Source organism: Folsomia candida, unplaced genomic scaffold, assembly GCF_002217175.1.
Source record: "Folsomia candida strain VU population unplaced genomic scaffold, ASM221717v1 Fcan01_Sc020, whole genome shotgun sequence".
In the NCBI taxonomy this organism is placed as follows: Eukaryota; Metazoa; Arthropoda; class Collembola; order Entomobryomorpha; family Isotomidae; genus Folsomia; species Folsomia candida.
The window spans coordinates 1,462,098-1,485,316 of NW_019091212.1; the positions used below are offsets into that span (position 1 = coordinate 1,462,098).

Genomic DNA, 23,219 nt, shown 5'->3' on the forward strand with positions numbered 1-23,219 from the left:
AAGCCTAGTCGGTTGGGAGGTTCGTGAGATTTTGTGATAACAACAAAAATAATTACAGTCCTGTACCCACATACGTAAGTCTCCTTCCTTCGCTGGTTCCACTCCCATTGTCGAGCTGGATTACGTTTCCATTCTAAAACATAAATAAGGTTTCCAATAACTTATGATTATTTCGGTCGGGGAAGAATAAATGAGGTCGAACACAAAGTATTTGTAAACACACAGGTTAAATATTAGTCTAAAAAGTGAGTCGATATATATAAGTAGCAATGCTTGCTTACCTTCCTCTTTACCTGGTGCCGTTGTGATGGTGGTGACCTTTATTTTTTCTCCAACAACAGAACCAACAACAAATACCCGACGGAAACTAACCATCACTTTAAACATCTCCAATTGTGCTTCTGCCTCCTTTCTCCATGTTTGTATTTAACTTGTGAGCCCATGAATGAATATCTATCTACCTGCCTGCCTGCCAGATTTCACTCTGTGTGACATATACACGAAGAAGACGAGAGAAGCACGAATGTAAGCTTCTTTCAGGCCAAATAGCTTTCATGTAAAGTTTAATATCTCAGTAAGTAGATCAAATTTTGGAAATACGAACCATGGCAGCGGCCTCGTCGCTGAATGGGGATGTGTGCATACCGAATTTGAGAGGAAGATCCCAATTTGATTTACAAGTCTATCTCTCCCTCCATCGCTGGCTGCCTTCTTTTCTCAAGGAGTAAATATCCAGGAAACTTCGAATTCACCAGTCAAATGACGATGGGAAAGAGTAGAAAATCATTTTATGATTTCATTTAATCAGGATAATGCATTCTCAAAAAATGTGATCAAGTGAAATGATAAAGGTGATGAAAGTGAAACTTTGAAAAGTGCAGATTTAGCATTTTTTGAAAACTTGTACAAAGCGCAGAATATCTACGGGTTTAACGAAGGAGAAGACGAATTTTCAAATCTGCGAGGTAAAAAGATTAAATCTTTTCTATTTTACAGATTGATCTTGATTGAGAGGAAGGAATGATGACGATTTCTGGCCTTTGAGACGTTCTAGTGCAACGAGGCTACTTGGTAAATAAACAAGAAAACATGAGCTGCCCATTTTCCAACCCCTCTTTCGCCTCGTCCTCGTCAGCGTCCACGTCCCCACCGCAACCATCCCCCGGGGAAGGGTGCCGGTCTGACAGGCAGGACAGCATTGGGAGTGGAAAACCAAAACTTATTCGTGGAAATACGTTAGGAAGCTTTATCCCGTCATCGGAAGATCTCAACTTGTCCACCCTCAGTGCTGCCATCGTGGCATTGTTGCTCCCGCAGGTTGGTACAATTATTCCTACATTTATCTATGATATGTTTTGACGCTGGAATGTGTGGAATTTCGCTATTGCGAAACTCGGCTCCATTGAATGCAATGCATAATCCATCCATCAATCCATTCAACCACAAGAACAACAAACATGTCCTTGCATGGCAGAATTTGATCCGAACTGGAATCTTTCTCCCCATGTCCGTCACACCAGGATTGACTTTATGTCTCCCATCATCACAACTTTCTCTATCTCTCTGTACAAATAAATATATTTTGGATGTTTGTCCTCCTGCATTTGTCCTCTCCTTTCGTTCCTGGTGACTTCTGCTGCTGCTGGAAAGATGCAAATCAATAAATCTTCTTCCAGTTCACGAAACTCTGCTCAAGACGCTGCTTCTCCGGCAGGTTTAAGATTTTGGTTGTGTGTGAGCATCACAAGATCAGGATGACGGATAGGAACGTATCTTCGTATGAAACCAGAGCTGGGCTGCGTTCTGCTGCTGCTTTTCCTTATTGCAGAATAGAAATGGATGGAAGGATGTTGATAAAATTCAAATTAGATAAAAATAAAAGTAAAATAAATGGAAATTTGAAATTGACCATGAAGAAATCTAAATGGAAATCAAAATGAACAATTGCTTTTTCGTTCTGGAAAATGGTTAAGTTTTTTTGGCTATGGACTTGGTGAGTAAAGTAAATTTTTCAAAGGAGAGGAAAAAGAAAACCTTGTCTATTTTAGTATCCAACAACTCAAAAAGTGAGTAAATTAAGGGCCACTCTATTCCTACACAATTCTCTACAAGAGTTTTCTACGATAAGCTATCACTCGGAATTATGGAGCTGCGGCCTGCTGCTGGCTTCATTCTGATTTAATTGCTCGAAAAGGTAATGGAGCAGCAGAGATGAAGAAGTGGTTGAAAGGAGTCGAGTTGATTTAAGGAATTAATAAAGAAGGGAAAAATCTCTGGAAAACTTTGCTTTTTGGAGAAATATGGGGTACAAAGGTGCTGCAAGCTGCCATTCCGTCCTAATCCCATCCATCACACTGGGATAACTAAACTTGCTACTTTCCTCTTCCTCCATAATTTTGGCACTCCACAAAAATTCAGATCTTAGACTCTCTCCAAAAATGGAACCCAACCGCACTTCCTTCTCCTTCCTCCAGATAAAAATAAAGCTGTGTGCATTTCAAGAGAGGAAAAAGTAAAGTAGTTATAAAACAAAGAGAGAGAAAGAGAAGAAGCTCGTGAAAGTAAAATTGGGGAATTTTGTAAAACTCTCTCCGACCACAGGCTAACGAAGCACGAGCAGGTGAAACTGAGTTGATTCTTCCCTCGGTGTAAAACCATTATTAGGACAAACCAAAGTGAAATTTGTTTGGAAAGAGACATGATTTATTGCATGAAGGAGGAGTATGAAGAATTTCTCGACGCAAAGGGATCGAGCCCCCACTGGGGAGAGGACGACGACGACGACGATGACGACGTAGTATATTCTTCGTACGTTGTAGCACACAATGCACGAAATGTGAATGTCCGAGGAGGTGAAATCAAAGAGGGATCGAGTTCGTGGTTTTTGGGTGTTTGTGCTGAGTGAGATTTATTTTCGGCATTATTCAAATATCAAAGACAGACAAGGTACAAAGGTAATAAGGGAAAGTAGTAAAGGTGGGTTCGTAGTCAGTCAGGTACGTAGGCAGGGAAGGGAAACGGATAGTTGAACCACCCAACCGAGCAAGGAATTTCCAAAAACATTCTTCTATTACCACGCCAAAATCATACGAGATCAATTTGCCTCTGCTATGCACCATCTACATCCATATACATACCTACATACGCTTACTTATTCCCAGGTATTCCTTCCCTGAACTTTCACTCACGCCGTATTTATTTCTCGTTACATGCATCCAGATAAAAAATGGATTCGTAAATGATATACCGATCTACATTTTTTTTGTCGGGAAGAGATTCTGCGGTTTCATAATTCTACCCGAGCGTGTGCATGAATCTGTAAAAACGGAGAAATGATTGATTCAGAGGGGCAAAAGAATTTCCAATAAAATTACACATCGACAAATACCCGGGCAAAAGTCGTTCCAGAATTCCTGAACCTTTCTCTCTCACTTTTTCGTGATTATTTCTCCCCTTCTTCCTGATGGAAGAATATCTATTAAAATATAGGTGCATATCTATTGAAGGATTATTACCAACACGCAATTGTATGGGAGCACGTCTCCTTTCTTCTGTCGAGGAAACGGTAGAAAGGTCTGTAGAAAGTGACGAAATGTTTGTTTGCGATAATTACTTGACAGCCACGCCCCTTGGAAATGAATCTGGTGAAAGTGAAAGGAAATCTTTGCAGGAAACTGGGCGAAATCGGTTGCATGTTTGTTTGTAAAGAAAGTAGATGAGGGTGAACCCAGGAAGAATGTCCACGTTGGGCGTCTCACTCTCTCGATCCGTGATGGAAACGTTGGCACGGCCGTGGTTGGATGATCTCTTGGCAGAAATTAGGGTGAAAGTATATCAAGAGATGGTCGTCGATCTGGTCTTATGTTCCGGATTGTACGGATATAATGAACAATGATGTTGGCCCAATGCCACGCGAAATCCCTCCACCACCACTGCGACTATAGATCTGCCTGCCTGCCATCCTGCCAGGAGCACGCAGCTATTTACAACAGACAAGCAGAGAAGGAATGTGACTATTGGAGTAATGAGGAAGGAAGGAAGGAAAGCGAGGTGGAGATGGAATAAGAGATAGATGTTTAGAGAGACCAAGTATGTGGTGGATGGGAGAATGATGGTAAATTGCGTGTGTGTAGAGATGTCCTCATAATGGTACGTTGGCATGCAGAACAATGCAATTCCCATTGTTTGGTTCTTCCCAATCACTTTATCTTTCTCTTTTTCGCTTCGTTTTGTTCCCCTCCGTCGGAAATGAATCAGACGGAAGGTTGAGGTCACTAGAGGAGATTTGACAACAAGAAAAACTTTCCACAAATTTGCAAAAATTCGCGGTAAAATAAACCTGTCAGATGTACTAAATGTAGCAAAAAGTCGCAGACTTACGACGCATCTTGGTATAAATGCTGACCGGGTAAGAAGTGGGAAGAAGACACTAACAACAAATGGAGAATGAGTGAAAGTAAATCTGGCCAAGTGGTCATTTGCAATTCTAGTAAGTTTGACTTCTTTACCCATTTCCAGTAGTACGAGTTGTCATCTCCAACAAATGGATGTTGGCGGAGAGAGAGTCGCATCGGACAAGAAAGTTTGCGAGGAGAAAGCAACATTATTTCACCAGAATGATGCAGTATTCTTATTGAAACTAAAAGTCATCATCCAGCAAGATTCACCTTTTCATCGCTTGGTCATGGTCTCCTTGTCGGATAAATTATCGCAGCTCTCTAAAATAAGTTGGATAGTGAGTCGTTCAAAAATAACACAACTTTGGTAGAAATCCCATCAAAAAGAGATTACTTTGTGCTCCGGCAGAAGAGTATACTTTACTCGTGGGTCCACCCTTATCATGTCCACCAGTTTTAAATGCAAAATTCCAGCCAAGTTAGGTTTTAGTAGACAGTGGCCTTTTTGCAATGATACTCCCAAAAGACGAGGCTTCTGTAGTGGTCGTGTCTGCGCGTTAGTTTCGCCGCACATATCACATTAGATTAGCTCCTGCTTTCTGATGTGAAAGGTGGCGGACAAAAAAATTGAACCTCATCGTCTTCTCCAGTTTGAGAGAGGAAGAAAAAGGTCGACTTGACCAAGCAACCAACTTCTGCGGTGGATGGACGACAACGCTGTACAATTTTGTAGTATGACAATGAACATTAAACTTTGGCAAGGGAGACTCATCCATCATCTAGTCTGTCCTGGGATGTTCTTTGGACAAGAAACAAACTGCAATTTGGAACAGTTCTTTGCCTCTTTTTTCTCCTTTTTTGTGTCCATGTGTGGGATCATCTCCTTCTTGGAGTCGTTTAGTCGTGCATGTTTGATGAAGTTGCTCTGTTACGGGTGCCGCGACTGAACTTCCAGATACTCGAGATAATGTCATACTAACTATAAAAATAATGTTCCCCATGTAGACTCACCAAAAAAGTTGTCACTCTCGTTTCTGTATCCTATCCCATATTTGTGACGAGTTTGACTGGACAGTAAAAAAAGTAGCGCTGTGCGGTAATTAGTGTAAACATGACGGATTAAAAAAGGTCTTTTGAGGATTATTTAAACTAAGAAAGGGGTGACATTGTGTCCCCCTTCGCAAATATGACAGGGCGTTACATTCTACCTGACATATCTCCTTGTTTTTTTCCGTCTCTCGAGTAATTTTCGCCCGTAATTGTTCCAATGTCAGCTCCCACTTTCATACCGTCGTGTCACTCATGCAACCACCCGTCTTATCTTAGGAAACCTTATCGGAGGAGAAAGTAGTGCGTAAAATGAGCCATCCAGAATGATTGAGTGGATTCACTTCACCTGCCAACTTTTCCCATTTCGTGTATTTTTAAATTATGTGTTTTGTTCTCAGCAGAAGCACTTTACTACTACACCACTTTCTCCCCGTCTTGTCTGCTCCTATGCCCAACACGGGAATGAAATGGATCTCCCGTAATAAATTCAGTCAAGTGGGTAGCAGTTGAAATAGTGTGTACGAGGTGAAAGGCACAACGCTGAGGGTGAAGTATACAGCAAGATAAGTAACAAAATACACACAACCAACAACATGACACCTCAGATGAATGGAACAAGTTTAAAGTTCCACTCTTGTTAATTTGTCTTCTCTCTCAAAAAACGGAGGTGGGTTTCTCCGATTTTTTTCCGAAATTGTTTCCCATTTTCTAAAATTGCTTCGATTTTTTTTCTACCCAGGCGGAGAGAGTTTCATGTTCATGTTGATTTACCCACATTTTTTCCCTTCTCTGACTAGTGAGTAAAAGTTGAAAAGTTTTGATGAGATTATTATTTTTCTTTAAATAATTCAATTCTTGTGTAAAATTGGTGGCGTTTAAGGAGCAAAAAATCCGAGAAACTTTGTTCATTTGGAATATTAATAGTTTTTATAGTGTACTTACGTATAGAGTGAAAAGTGATTCGTGTCCAACCAAAGCGTAAAGTTGTGAAGAAAAAAGACACGAAGAGTAGCAAAACTTTCTCCTCCTCGCAACTTGGTTACGTTGCACAGTTTCAGTCGTGGTCGGGCTGCTTGTCTGCAGAGGAGAAAAGTGTGATACCTTTCGTGCAAAGAATATAATTGCATAATTGGGTGCTGTTTAAGCCACAATTTGCTACAACTATACGACATTTATTAAGCTTATTAAAGTCGTGACACCCTTTGATTTATTTTTTACTAAGTGGGTGTGATTTTCTGGCTGGCTTGAACGTATAAATTTATGTAGCTTGCTCCCACCTACACACACACGAGTAAAAGCTATGTACACAGCCGATTTTTATGTTGATGTTAACTTAACCTGTTTTAAGAAGGCAAATATATATCCAGAATTGTGTGAGGAAATGACCCCAAAATTTAATGACTCATAGAGCATTTCCGATTTTCATTTCGAAAACGAACCAAAGTGGAGTGCATATTTTTTGCAAATGTATTCCTTTCCAGGGGAAAAGAGAATCTAAAGGTGAAGAATGAGAAAAAAGCCGAGGAAAAGAATGAGGGGATTAATTCCACAAAAAAGTCTATTGTCCCGAGGGCAGTTTAGAAATGAGACTTTTTTTCCTCTCTCTTTGTCATTGAGCCACATACGTAAATATCTCACACACGAGTTCTCATTCGCCCTGGTACAAGTTGGGATTTATGTGAGTGAATTCATAATAGCGTTCATTCAGCCTGGAATGAATATTATCTTGCCTTCTCTCTTCCCCAAAGTCCACTTCACTTTAGTTAACGGTCCCCCCCAACCCTGGAGCAGGTTTGCATTTGTTGAGACAATTTTCTTGAGGAGAAAACAAATAAATAAGCCGTATTTTATTTGGTCGGATAAAGGATGGAAATCCGAAAAGAAATTTGATGGCTTTCCAACCTATCTCTCGCTCATCTTTCTCTCTCTCTCTCCTCTTGTTTTATTGTGTTTCAATAAACTTTGTCCTCGTTTTCGTCAACTTTCTTCAAATTCGCAAAGTAGAAAAGAGAGGAGATGGAAAGCTGACGGATAAAGGGACGAGATAGAAAAAGAAAGGCAACATTATTTTGCTTGGTTGGTTGATAGTTCAAACTTTGAAAAAAAGTGAGAGTGTGTCTGTCCTTCCTCGGAGGTGTATTGGATCAGGATTTAGATCGGTTCACACACTCTGCCCGCTTGCCTGCCATACATGTTCAATGATGATAAGATGGGTTACATCTTGGATAAGTGTGTCGATGGGAAAAAAGTGGTGGAATCCTATTCCTTCTTCTCGGGAGAAGATGAAACTACGAGTTTCTACGAAAACTTGAGAAGAGGTAAATTCTCTTTTGTGATAAAGTCTCAAAAATTTAGCCGGGTTAAAATTTCACACCACTTTTTTGTAAAAAATAAAAGAAACTTTCCTACAGTGGGGGAGAGTTTTTGTTCTCTGCTTTTTCCAATTTATGTGCTCCTCGCTCACCTATGCCCGTCGTCCTACGTAAGGAGTTAGTGTTGCATGAAAAATGAAATTCAGTGTCAAGTGCGTTGAGGGGGAGAAAGTGAAAGAAGAAGAAAAGTGCCTTTGTGCCACTTGTGCCAAAATTTATTCACAATTTATTCCCGCATTAAAATAATACTGGTCCTTTCATTTCCTCCCCTGCTACAAGACGAATGGAACAGAAAGAGGGCGTGAGGAAAGTGGAAATATTAAATTTTTTTACCTTTCACCATCAATTGAAAGAAGAAAAAGTTCAATCGTACAAGTATACATAATTCTGATACAAATCGGGATAATAAATTAGCTTTTGTACTCCTCTGCCAATACATAAGCATGATACAGACTTAAATGAAGCCACCACCACCACCCACCCACTCAGCCAAGCAGCCAGTGCTGGGAAGAAGAAAAGGTTGTGAGAAAGCGGAAGCACCTCGGCATATAATAATAAAAGTAACGGCGTTGCTCTTGGTGGAAAAAAGTGGAGAAAAGTGTGACACTTCACAGCCAGATGATAACATAACGCGGAATGAATGAATCCTTCAGTGAATCCATCCTTGAACCTCTTCATTTCCCATCCAGGCAGAGAAAGTGAAGCACTTTCTCCTATCAAAGTAATAATCTCTAACGTCAACACACCACCACCACGAAAAGTTTATTGCTTGCCAGGCACACTTTATCCTGCCCAGAGTCCTTATTTCCTCATCCCACCAGAACAACCACAACTTACTTGGCCGTAATTCACCAGCACCATTGCAGTTACAAGAAAATAAACAAGACCTCTTTAACTAACTTTTCTAGGGTCACTTCCTACCCAATCTTTATTTCATTTCCATTGCTCCCGTCATGGGCTAACCGAGTAATGAATATTATTAATAGGAAAATTCTACCCAAACCGTGTATTTCGTCAGGCTGATTTGTATTCTTAAAATATTCCACTATGCACGAAATACTACTGAATGTTTATTGGAGAAAGGGCAGGTTGTACATCGTCATGAATAATGCAGGCTGGATTTTCCCTGCACGCTTACATAATACTTGAATGCCCAACGAGCAAGAGATCGACCACTTGGTACGTAAATGACCATGGTGAAGAGGCAATGATGCAGTCTTTGTGTGTGATTGGTTCCTTGGTACGTTTCTATTTTGACCTCAAGCATAACATATTTTTGACACTTGTTCACCCCAGCTAAATATATCTCTGCTGGTTTCTCTCTCAGATTTCGCTGGTGAGTCAGAACATCTGGCTCTATCTGTGCGGTTTGCTGGTGAAAGTGCATTTCGTTACAAACAACTACTCCTCGCCTGGAGTAAGATGAGGCAATATTCTCTCAAAGTAAAGGGCTTTTTATGACGAGGGAAAGATTTTGACAAACCCATTTCTCCACTATTTGCTTCCCAGTTGATGAAAATAAGTAAGCCGAGTTCTTCTGCGGAGGAAGAAGAGAGAAAGCCAGAGTTTTTTTTGCTCACATTTTTTTTGTGCTACAACTTACTGTCTAATTGAACCCTGTTGTTTTGATTGAGTCAGTTTCTCTACATACTTTGTAAAAGTTTGAAATTGAGTTTTCTTTCTCTATTTACTAGTTTGCTGAGTGGGTGGCGTGTTCCTTTCTCTTGCTGAACCTGCATTATTTTGATTTTGATAAATTTGAATAATTACACGAGGCAGGAATTAATTAGCGTCATGTTTTATGCCTCCTACACGCTGAGGGAAACGTGATATTATTATCCACGATTTTAAATATTGGGGCTTCATCAATATTTACATTCTTGTACGACTTGCTCCCAAAAACAAAGTGAGGAAAGTGCTGATGATGATGATGATTTCATAAAAGTGAAAGCCTCCTCTGCGAGCATCCTAACCTAAACAAATACAAATCAGCAAAAGTGCTCAGGGGTGTTTAGTCACTCCTCCTCCCTCATTTTATAAGAAGAACTTTAGTCTAATTAAATTTCATAGAAATTCTACCCTGCTGCCTTTGAGAAATAAAATTTGTGCTCCACATACTCCCAACGTATCAGTCCGTCCATCAATTTTTTAGATGGGAGGAAAGTCCTGTCCTAAAGCTAGGTAGGAATGGATACTTTGGCCGATTATTTGGGTGAAAGTCAGGCAGTAAATCCAATCCGTGGAGACGTCCACGTTTTATCCAGAGTTCTGTCATGTTATGTAACAGCTGCTCGTCCATAAAGGTGTGTGCCATCTCATTTTTGCCTGGCTGGGTGGAAATTTATAGCATTATTCAGCACACCCAGGGCAACTTTGGTAATGAAGGGAGCTAAAGCTAAAAGCTAAGCCCTGGTCATGAACTGCCTCCAGCCAAGCAAGCGAAGAGGTATTATTGACAGATTTCACAAACCAGACCAATATGGCGACTTTTAAACAATTTCCATAAATTCGAAATGAAGAAGGAAATTTAGTCAATTACGAAATGGAGGTGTTGGTAAATTTGAGGCAATTGTTATATCCAAAAAGTATGCAAGTTTCCAAACTTCTTGCCGAAATATTTGAGGAGAAGAAGAAACTGTTTTTATTTTTCTTGGTTGCTCTCTCATCAAGTCAAACTAATTGGTGACGACGACGAAGGAAAGTCAAAGCCCAGCTTGAGGCCAAGAGAGGAGGAGGAGGAGAACAAGATCCCGCTTAATTGTTCGAGGTAATCAGTCACGTTTAAAATTCATGAGGGTAATTCCCTTCCAGCCGGTTGACGACGTACAATAAATAGTGATAAATACAATGCATAATCCTCCGTGTACACAAACCCACCATTTCAACCAAGAGTTAAAAAAAATGACCAAAACCCATGTCAGCCCTTTACACCGTCCTCCTCAAGGACTCCTTTTTTCAATTCCTCCTCTCCACCACAAAATCTCGTGGAAATTCAATACCCTGGAGCGATTAAAAGTGAAAGTATTTGCATAAATTGAAACCAGCTTTCTCTCTCCTTGGAGAAAACTCAATTTCGTCCATTCAAAGGCCGTGTGGTTTCCCATCTGCAATGAAATGACAGAGTTTAAATGAAAGGTGAAAGTTTTTTGGAGACGAAGAAAGTCAATTAAAACAGAATGGTTCCACGGGACAAAGGCTGTCTTCAAAGTGAGTGAAGAACTGTCCCCGTGTGTGCATCCGACCCATTCTGATTTCTAAATACGTGGTGGAATGCAAGCCGGAAATATTTCCACGTTCCCCCGAATGAAGGCTACTTTGTCCCTAATTTCCCTCAAAAATTTAGGAAATGAAACAAAAGCGAGATGAGGAACGTGTTAGGCCCAACAACATCGATCAATTATTTTTCACCCTGCTCCCACTCAGTGCTGCAGCTTGAATTGAAATTCTGGTGAGAGGATGAAGCAGGGGGAGCAGGCTACATACTTACAGGGGCGGAACAGATGCTTTCTTCGACGACGACGACGACATTACGATGCGATTTCTTCTTCTTCTTGAGAGGAGGAGATACTCGACTAGTTTTACAAGTAAATTACAAATTGCCACCAGAATTCTTACCCGGATCAGGATCCGGAGAGAGTTGTAATCAACAATCAGCGTTTGTCTTCTTGCTGTAGTCTGCATCTCTTTCTCTCAAATTCCAATCCATTTTGTTGTTATTTTCTCCTCCGCGGATGATGATGGTGGTGGGCGAGAGGAAAGCTCGCTTTGTCTCCTCCCCATCAGACAACAAAAGAAAAGTGTAGCAAAATATGGGACAGGATTCCATCCTTTTTCGATTATTGGGACGGACGGACGAATGGCAGGAATAATATTTTATTTGGTCCCATTCATAACCTGCCCCGATTTAGATGCCGATAAGGATAAAATATTGGGCTTAATTTTGCAGCAAGATTTCCATTATGCAAATTTGAATCAATAATGTAAGACTGCAAAGTATATACGTATGTATGAAGTACGATATAGATAAGCAAACATGGAAATAATGACGACGACGCTGAAAGAGACACTTTGAATTCGTATAGTTAACTCGTAAATCCTGACTCCTGACTTGAAAGCACACACCCCACACCTCATCTCCATCCATGCAAAACCACTCATCGATTATAGATTATGTCCTCAATTAGCCATTACTTAAAACTCGTGGAAGAAGAGGATGTTGCTGGTGTGGTGGTGGTGGGGGGAGAGATAGCGAGATTGTGTGTACATGTGTGTGTAGTTTAGCTTGGTGGGAGGCAAGCAGTGTCAAGGAGAAAGTCGTTACTTTCCTATATCTCACTCTCCTTTATATCGATTATTGCACCAATTTCGACCGGCTGATCCATCCATCCGTTCTTCTATCCCTTCAATTTACTCATCCACTCCATTTCCGTCTCTATAAATATACGGTGGCAGGAACGCACGGCATCATCTCTTTCTCACCTTCAGGCATTCATCGTCGTCTGCTGCTGTCCGCTTGGCCATGTTTGCTCAATAATTTCCTCGCCCACGATTCCTAAAAATTGGAAATATCACAAGGACGACGATTCATGGATAGATTGACCTGTCGAATAAAGTGTGGATTCTATGACTGTAATTTAGCCGAGGTGCCTCAAACTTTCCAACTTGCCCCAGACCATTAACTGACCTGATCAAGAGTTAGGACAGCTGCTGCTACGTATTATTAAACCCTTAGAAATATTGGGATGAACTTTGCCTGCAATTTCGACCAAGTTATGAATGAGACTTGCCACCCTGGTGGTTGGTCCGTAATAATGTCCCGTAATCAGATTTGTGTCAAATTTATCTCCCACCACCAGACGACTTTCTTCAGATTCCGTGTGACGAGGCGGAGTCGTTCGCTTTTAACAATATTGGCGAAAGGAATATCTTAGCAACCTATTGTGCCTGGCGTATGAGTGCAAGTAGGCGTCTTATCTTTGTCGCCGTTGTATGGCTCATACCCATAACGCGATAAAATCCACCATCCCTCCCTTCCATCTGTTTTGGATGGTGGTGGAAGAGAACACGGCCAAAAGTTAAGTTTCGTAGGAATGCATCATGTGCAATAATAATCAAGCGTGACGGCCGTCACGTCACTATTCGCGAGCAAAGGATAAGGTGAATCTTTTTACGAGTGTATCATATCTGCCCCAAAATGTGTCCCATCTCCCCTTTTAGTTCCTACTTTGCTTTTATTTTATTATTGGATGGATGGAGAGGCAGGAGAAGAGTTGGGCTGCTGCCGTCCTGGACGCTAAGTTGGCTTGGAGTGTTTTATATGGCAATCATTTTTACAGATATTCTCCATAATCGACTCGAGTCACGGATAAGTAGTAGATTTTTCCGGTCGAGTTGCGAAACAACTTTCTATTGACAAGGGACCATAATCCTCCCGGGTAATTGTACCGATTAATCCTCGAGAGATGTAAACTTGATGTCACACACTTTTAAATTAATTATTGACCTCTTTTTGGCAAGGTTGAAGGTCACATATTTTTCCAAATCTGAAGAATTTGATTAAATAGTTGAATCGCAATTTGGAGGCAGCAGTGCTGAGTAGTCAAGCGAGGAACAATTCACTTTCTTCCCGTTCCATATTTTATATTAGATTTCTGTTTTTTGTCAATGAAGACTACATTATGCGAAATTGTACAAAGGGATGAATAAATTGGTTCCACATACACATGTGAAACATCTAGATGCTAGCCTCGGGTGGTAAGTTTGCTTCGTCAGCGGATGTAGTTTTTTGTACGTAAAGACACCCATACGTCCTCCGTGATCAATCTTTTTTTACATACCAGACCAAAGAAACGATTGTATTTCCAATCAAAATCAAAAATATTAAAAATCTCAGCGGGGCAAAATTTCATCAAGATTTTCTTTTCTCTCTCTCTCTCTGTAATCATACTACAAATAAACTGGTTGTTCCATGCTCCATGCAATTTTCTTTGTTCCACACTCGATCCCTTTATTGTGACAATTGCGCAGGTGGAAGTGAAAGTCATTGTGTCACGACACCATAAAAAGTAGTGGTCCGCTCACATTCCATCCAACTTTTGTTTCTGCATTATGTCAAACTCTCTCTGTTGGCTCTACCTACATAAAAATTACACAAATTCACCGAATACAAGGAGCGCAATGGCAATATTCGTGTCACAATCGACACTTCATTTCACTCACTCGAGTCAGGTTTGCTTGAGTCAAAAGTGGTGGAGAAAGTACATTCGAGGACATCGCCACTACTTCCGCCACTACGAACATTAATCTACTTTCTTCACTTGCCCACTAACCAATGTCATTCATGTAATGCAATATAATCTACCAACTCACCACCAATCATGCTGTTTTACTACGACCACTACGACTCCCACTATCGCTAATAACTTTGTGCATATACCTAATGTCTCAACGTATAAGACAGCCAGCCCGCCCGCCATAATAATAATCAACCCAAACTAACGACTTTGTCAACCAAGCGACTCTAAAACTAAACTTGTTTGTCTCACTCACCAGCCGGGCGAATTTGTATGTGCGTATCGTCATACGTAATAATAATACTCATTATTTCCCATTATGACCTCAAAGCTTTCTCTTTTATTACTTATTATCACCCGGATACAGGCTTTCGCTGGAATTGTAGAGTATTGTCTGGACTTAATAAATGACTTATTTCATCAAGTGGTGCTGGTCCGGGGGTACTTTTGTACATTGATATGTTGCATTAAGGCGACGATTATAGTGAAAGTTTTCACCAATTTTGTGCAAAGTAGTGGTAAGTTTGTGCATAAATGAATATTTACTGGATGGCTGGATGGATAGGTGGATGAGTGGCTGACTGGCTGGGAGTGAGCAAGTTATTTTTGCAACCACCTAACTTTCTCTCGAGGGGGTGGTGGTGGTGGTGGTGATGGTTGTGATGATATCGCCGAGTTTTTCCAGTTGAAAGGAAAACAACAAAAGAGATCTGTGGGAGACAGGAACACAATCAAATCACACCATGCAGGATGAGAGAGAGAGCAGAGTAGCATTGTTGCTTGGGTATGAAGGGTGGAAAGAGGAGGAGGACTAATAATAAGTAACACAACGACCAATGTAATTATCACTCTCATCCAGGAGAGAGAGAGAAATATAGGCCGAAGTTGATGTAACATACTACATACGTATGTACATAACTAGCTATGTTTGTTCCAGTACAGACATGAAGATCGACATCTGACTCGGTTATTTTGCCTGCCTCTTATTCTTCGTCTTCGTCTTCTTGTCATCAAATTTACCAAAGTGTAGCAAAGTAAAGTTGGGAAACTTTGTTACGTTGCGATAGATATTCTCCTGCTCTCTTGCTGTTGTTTTCATTTTCCCGAAATAAATTCATGCCTGGTTACCTTACTTTTATTCGTTGAGGTGAAAGCACAAGTCAATAAAATGAGATTGCACACCACGACCTGAATTATGATGGGTTTAAAAATTTTGTTGAAAGCTTTGAACCCGAACGAATTTTTTTTTAGGGGAGAGCAACAAAATAAAAATAAAACTGATGTGATGGAAATAAGTGGGAATAATTTGTGACGAGTGTTTATACCCTGGGTTGAAATGGGTTTAAAATTGCTGTAAAAAATGAAGCCAGGAGTAAAAGCCTGTTAATAAATAAGTGGATAAATTTTGAGATGAAATGTGATTGGGGTGTGGAGTAAGTATACATATGTGTTTGTACTTTGTGTGCAGGGAGAGGTGGATGGTTGTAAAGTCGTCGTTGAAGAAAGAAGCGGCTGAGGTACGTGCCGATGGAGGAAATGAAACCTCACTTGCCACAGAAATTTATCTGATCCCATCTCCCATATTTTGTGTGTTTTGTTGGAAATGGAGAGAAACCGACTGGAATTTAGAATTAGAGAGAGAGGAAGAAGAGGAGGCAATGGAGAGGACAGTGAGTTAGTCAGTGTTCCACATATTTTGTCCGTCCGGTGGGTGGGTGGGTGAAAATGCTGGATTGCAGCAGCAAGCAACCTGGAAAATTTTAGATTTCTGTGCAAGGATTTGGGCGATTTCGCGATTCGCACGTCCATGCACCAAAAAGGAAAGCGATTGCCATTTCCTTTTATTTCTGTCTCACTCTCTCGCGCCGGGTCGAATTGGGTCCTAAGGCTTTTTCACGCCAACCACAACCTACCACTTGGCCAAAGCAGCCTCCACTCCACCACTTTATGATTGGGATGAGCAGCAAGTCGTGGAATACATAGACTCAAAAATGGGAGACTCTTCCACCTCCTGAGGAGATAAATGGTGGAAACACGAGTCAATTTTATACATGTTTTCCTCTCCTGAAACTAAAGAGAGAAAGAGAGAGCAAATAGTTTATTTTTGTAGAGCGGCTTCATAAAAATTCAGGAAATAAACTGAGTGTGTTTAACCATCATTCTTTTACCGAGTAGTTAGTTAAAGAGGGGAACAAAACTTGGAGTGAATCTTTGCAAAAAAAAAGTTGCGAGAAAAGTGAGACGAGATTCAGACCGTGGGTAATTCTTGTCATATTATTTCCCTGACAGTAAACCACCCAAGGGGAGAGAGGAACTCGGTTTCGCACCCAATTTGTGTCATGTATACCGTAATCATGCCATGACAGAATAAAACTTACTGATAAACTTATTATGAAGGAGGAACAACTTATGTCCTTGTTCTTGCTCGGTCTACATTTTATGATTTAGCTACGCCGAGAGAAAGTTGAGACTGGAAATGAAGGTTTGGTCACGTTCAACCAAAGCCAATGTGAGTGTCGACTCGTCTCGTTTTTGAGACATCACGGCGTAATTATTTCATAATGAGGGGCATGTTCGTATTTTGCTAAAAACATGAAAGAAAATACATAAATTCGTTATCTTTGCTTTGCTTCCTGTAATTCTTCCTTTATCTTCATCGTCGCCTCCGTCTGTTTGATGACGCTCATTTAATTCGCAATAATAATTCAGCCAGTACTTGGAACAATTGACTAATACGTTTTCCATCGTTATTATATTACTCTCTGTATGTACGAAATACATATTTACATGCCTTTATCCGTCCATAATTGACTATTCGAGAGGACCACAACTCCGCCCAATGCTCTTCTAGAACAGCAATTACTTTAGGCCGGGATTGAATGGAATGCATAATTGTGGCGTAAATTTTGGTCCTGTTTAGGAACAGATGTGTACTCAAAAGATTGGAAAGTAACACTTCACTTTTACTGTTGTTGTCACATTTACATTTATTCCGTGACACTGCGGCACTTAACGGCATTATTCCCAAGGTATTACACAGGATGAAATGATTCGTATCATAGTCTTCTTAGTCTCAATTCGCCGTAATGTTTATTATTCCCCGTTTTATGAAACAATCAGAAAGTGAGGGTGAGTGAATTAGAGGGGAAAATGCATACTTTTTTCACGACACAAAAAACAGTGACTACGTGTGTCGTGACCTGAGACCTGAACGACATGCCGTGACACGAGACTGGATTGTAGAATAAAGAAGAAGCAATCTTCATTTCTATTCATGCCCCAGTTACGTTACTCACCATGGTAAAGTCGTGTTGTAGGCGAAAATACTTGATTGAATTGAAGGGTGGCAGGAGCTGTTGGTATCATGGAGATGGTCTCCTGTATGTACATACATGCTTTTAGCATGCCTATGCATCCACCCGTGCTGCCAAGATTGGAAGTAAGCACCCCAATTTAATTCCATTCAATTGGATTTAGGTATCCAAAACTGGACAGCTAATACCACTACAGAGATACTACTTTCTCCACCATCTTCAAAATGTGTGTGTGTGTGCCTGTGTGGGTGTCGATATGGTTGGATACATACATCCATCCATCGAGGAGCGTAATCCCGACCCACAAATACATGCATTGGATTACAATCTCATTTCACTCACAAATTCTAAAGGCACTCGATTCACTCTCTCGCACTGAATCTTCTCAACCATGGGGAAAGGCCAGGCCCAATTCATCATCATACAAGCCAACCAACATGATTCTCAGAATTGATCCAGATTGAAAAAAGGTTGTTTTTTGCTCGCCCTCAAATTATTTTAGGGGGGAAGTTGAGGTCATTTTTTATGAAGGAGTTGGTAATATTATAATGCAATTTGGAGAATGTAGCAGTGTGTCGTCGTATCTCTGAGAAGGGAACAATTACGATAAGAAATAACAATAAAGTAAAATTTGCCCGGATTTATTGCCGGCTTGGTGATCCATCCACTTCTTTTGGACGTGTTGAATAAAATATCGTGCAAAGTGGCAATTTGCACTTGATGAAAGTTAGAGAACCTTCCTAATTTTGTGTCCATATATTCAAGTGGATATATTCATGAGCTGGGTTATTATTTGGGATATGCTTTGTCCAGATTTTGCCAATTTTCTGAAAATATTTTGTGCAAACTTTGCACCAACATTACCCTGGCATTATTGTTACGATTATTATGATTATTACTATTCCGACATGTGAAGAAGAAGTTGTGTAACAATTGCAATTGTGATACAAACCGCCCCAACTCGTTATCATGTTTTTCTTTTTCTACTCGCCCGAGTAACAACAATGGTTTGATTTTTAGTGGAAATAACATCCAGACCTGATTAAAGCATGCTCAACTGTAGTTAGTGAAAGTAAAAGTAGTGAGTTTTTTATTCTCCTATTCACATCATGCCACCACGAGGACTGGTTCCCGTAGTCGTCCTACTTTCACTACTTACATATACGCGGATCAGATAAGGCGATATGTTCGTACATATTAGGGAGCCTTGGATGGGAAAAGTAGTAGGACAAAGACTGCGGAGAGAAAGTATTTTCACTCTCCATACCCATCCACCTGGAAAAGTAGATAGGAATAAGAAACCAATTTGCAATAGAGCCATGTTCCTCTCACACAATGGTATCATGTCGTTAAGGTATCATTATTTATTTATTATTACCTCCGCGTAGGTAGCTCCGCGTGGTAGGTTCACTCATCAACAACCAACTCCACGATCACCATTGAGACCCATTCTTATTTATTTGTAAAGTTTGAGCAAGTAAGGGCAGACTTTGAGAGAAAGGTATCCTGCGAAGGAAAACTTTTTCTCTTTTCAATTGAATTCGACGACATTTTATTACCAGGCTGTACGATCACGATTTCCATAACATTACGGATTCAGACTTTGTGTATCGGAGCATATTATTTGGTACAATAAAGGCCGCAGGGAATAATGGGGTACAATAATCGGAAACATGTACTACTTACAAGATTACAGGATTTGGGAGATTATTAACAATAGAAGTTAATTGGTGGGTAGCAGTAATCCGTGAAATACAAACTTTTTGATCTTTAGAAATGGAGAGAAATCATAATGGTTCGTACAGCTAAAAATGTTCTTCTTAACATTTACAGGTTGAATTAATATTGAGTATTTGAATGGTTGAGAAAATTGCGAAATTAAAATTTTTGGCGTAACGTACTTGTAAATAAATAACTTGTTTTCACCACGAAAAATTTCCACAATAATGAAACTATACTTCCTTATAATTGATTGACGGTTTGGCCTGATCTCTTATCTGCGTACGTATCTCTCACCCATCTCTTGCTGCTCATTGTTCCTTCCACACTGCTACAAAAACACGAAGACTACAATATACCTTGATTCCATTGTTCCATTTCGTATCAGATTTCGTCGCCTCGAGTTATTTCACTGGGAATTGTCCTCTCTAAGGAAGTACATTACGAGCGAGGATCTGTCATGAATACAGCCAATCATCCTCTCGATGGTGCAGGATATGAACCATTTTGCTCTCTCCCCCTCCAATTTATGAAGTAGTGTTAACATATTGGCGTTGCGAGTAGTAAATATTGAGAAGACACACTCCGTGGAAACGAGGACTCATAACCCCCAGAGAAAATCTCTCGTTGACACAAAGAGACGACGGAAAAACGAGGAGATGAAGTATATATTTGTCCCGCTTTGTTCCATTCTATTGTGCTGGGGAAATTGTGAGGTCCCCTGTTGAGATTTGGATAAAGGGGCAAGTACAAGATTCATGGGACATGTAAATCTAATGGTGGCATTTTCCCCATTACATCCTCCATTATTTACATTTAGTGCCAATTCACTTAACAAAATACGAAGAGAGAATAAAGCACAATGGGTACATACGTACGGGATGAAAATGAATGTCCTCACGTAACAATGGGACCCATCATCACCTGACGTGGCGTGGATGCGTATCATTTCCTTCCTTCCTTACACTACGCAATAAGTTTTAAAGTCCCACTTTGCAGATTTTTTTCCCTTCTCCAATCAATTAAAGGTGCTCCGTCGTGAAGAAGTGGACTAATTTTTAGCCTGGGTGTGGCCTGGCAGAGAGGTATCTGTGTGCATATGGGTGTGCATGCGGCTGTAGCGCTGGTGGGGATGGGAGGATAAGAAAAGCGAGTAAATTTGGAAATAGGGTGGAGGAAATGGGGCACTTATTCACTTAGAAAAATCGCTTTCACCACGGAGAAAGGTTAAGTGCATCCGTTCCTGCCTCCCTCCCCGTATGAATAGAGAGTGAAAGCGTAAGTGAGGGAACAAGGGGGTTCCGCTTCCGTTTCTACTGTGTGATTCTGCAAGTGAGTGAGTCAGCGAGTGGGTGAGTGAGTGAGAGAAAATATAATAAAAAAAGAGGGCGAAAGCAGTTCAAAATTTCTTAAAAGTTCTTGGGACAGGAACAAAAAACTGAATCTAGAACTTATTAGGGCTGCGTAAGGACGGGAATCTGGGTTGGATGGACAAGGTTGAGAGCGTCACGTGGGGGGAACGATGGCAAGAGAAATCTGTTGAACATGAGTGACCTTTGGGGTTACATGTATGCATATGTATGGGTAGATTAGAATAAATGGCAAGTGCTAGATGTGGGTCATATGACAATGTTGGTTTTTATGACTTACAGTTAATTGCTAATTAAATGGTGTGAATGATTCCTTAAATTACTGAGTTTCGCTTTTCCCGTGAGTTTAGATAGCCCTAAACATTATACAACTCTGGTTTTATTACCATCTCTGTTGCAGTTTGGGTGAGGTACACGATATACGTTGCTATTGTCATTGTTTGGTTTGTGTGCCTGGTTCCAACGGAAAAACTCTCATTCTATCCTTGTGACATCCAAGCTTTCTTCGTGATGGCACAAAAACTTGTCACAATGATTCCAACGTATCGATTAGCTTGCATGTACGCAATCCGACTAGATGAGTGTCGATTCCCCATCAGCAAAACTACCACCGATGCGAATCTTATACCCATCAAGAGCTCACTAATAAATAGCACTCATAGTGCACAACATGTGTTAAGTAGCTATTTATATCTTTAGAGAATAATCACTAAGGAATTTTATACTCGACTTTACTTTACTTTCTGCATTTTATCGTAATCAATAAAAGCTATTCTCACCCACCGACAAGAATGTGAGGCTACAATTTCCCCATGCATTCCATTGATTGGACGGATAGGGAATTCCGTGACAAAAAAATAAAACTTTTTTATAGTCATGTCGTGCTATGGATGGATGTGTTGTAAATCAAACGGGGGAGAAAAAATAATAATGCTTTCCTTGCATAATATCTCGTTCCCACTTCAGCAAAAGAGTTAACTACATTTTCAGCAGGAACAACAAAAAAGAAATGTGTGTGAGTGTACAAGTGATACAAACCTGACATGACATGGAAATCTGGTATCGATTAGTTGGATTGTCTGCGTAAAAAACATGAGAAGTGGACACGATTACTTATTTATTCATTCCTCCCCGCAACTATTTTTACCCGGTAAAAAAACTGGAAAAACGGAATGAGAGGAATTTTCGCATAGTTGTAAATATTTCATTTTTACACAATTTTACTCCCGACCAAAAGTGGGATGAATGAGGGGCGCAAATCTTGCCTTATTTCCCCCCTGGTGTTGGATGGAGGTGGTGGTGGTGAAAGGTGTCTAGTTTGTCGTACCTCACTTTGCTTTCCTTTTCTGCTGGAGCTATGTCTTTCTGCTCGGCCTTTGTCTGTCGTGTCACTACACGCTGAAAATATTTCATCTCTCGGTCTACTGACTCCAAGTCCGACTAACTCGCTGCTACACACACTTCCACTCCTCCAACCACTGCTATTCTTGAGGCGAGGAAAGTGCAAAAAAATGAGGCAGGGTGTTGGCTAAATAAATCCCACTCGGACGAGAAATTGGACAGAATTCTAACTTGAAACGGACCAGATTTTCGGTCTTCTTTCCTTGTTAAACAAGGAAACACGGAACATTTGAGTTATTTGACCACCACGCTGGCAGATTGGGCTAGGCGACCAACCAACCACCACCACGTGCTTGTATTCATTACAATTTATGTATGCTGTGGCCCCTTTTCATTCCTTCCTTGTTCTTGTGTAAGGTTACTTGAATGAGAAAAGTTAGCAGCATCTGCAGCCCCGTTTTCTATTACTTTTTTGAGTATGGAATTTGAAAGTCAGTAAGTTAAGTTGGAGAGAGAAGTAAGTCAAGAGCAGGAGGAGGAGAAAACCAGGAAGAATGGTCCCGTCGTGTGAAAGTAAAACAGATCAAAGAGTCCGATGTGATCTTTCGATGGAGACAAGATGTGTGAGCTACACAGTGCTTGCTCCTGTCATCGCCAAAAATAAATCCGTCCTGCTTTCCCCCCACCATCCACTAGTGCCGACATCCTGTGTAAATACGTATATCCAGCGTATGAGGTGATGCATAACGGACATAATTTGGCCCCGATTTTTAACAATGCTAAATTTTTCCCCTTGGTTTTTGACATGTAAACACGTCCGACGGAACTTGTCCTGTTTTAAGACACGCACACCCATCCGTGAATTGGCTGGTTTGGCAGGGAAACTAATCCCTTTTGCCAGGATTACGCAGCCTGGCCACCTCTCTACCCATCCATCCGAACGGGCGACTACGAAATGGATGGGTGGGTGGATGTGGGTCGGCCAAGGGCAAAAGACCAGAATGGAAGAAGGAAAGATCGAGGGCTGAGCTGTCAGTAAAAGGATTTCCATTTTTGAAATGTTCTATTGATTAGATTTGCATTGGATCAAGTAAGTCTTCTTGGGCACGACCACCACTTTGAAATAGCAGACCGACCAACCAACTTCGTATGACTGCGATCAGACCGCAATAAGCGGAGATATCCGACATGTCATGGTTTGCCTCCTTCTCCTCCAACGAGGGATAAACCAAACCTTTGTTTTCTTGGAGAGAACTTGGAACGGAATGTTGATCAAATGCAGCAGAGTGGCAAAGCAACTTTTAATACCTTGGTGGCAGAAGGGGGAAGGAGGGAGCGCTATAAATGGATGGATGAACGGACC

General features: G+C 40.8%; 1 protein-coding gene across 1 annotated transcript in view; it reads left to right on the plus strand.

Annotated features, from left to right (window-relative positions):
* The window catches only part of LOC110858207 (head-specific guanylate cyclase-like), a 55,845-nt gene that overhangs the window by 14,248 nt on the left and 18,378 nt on the right, over nucleotides 1-23,219 (plus strand). The window contains exon 2 of the mRNA XM_022106890.2: nucleotides 997-1,317. Coding sequence (XP_021962582.1) covers nucleotides 1,090-1,317 — 228 coding nt within the window. The 5' untranslated portion in view covers nucleotides 997-1,089. The remainder of the gene's footprint in view (nucleotides 1-996; nucleotides 1,318-23,219) is intronic.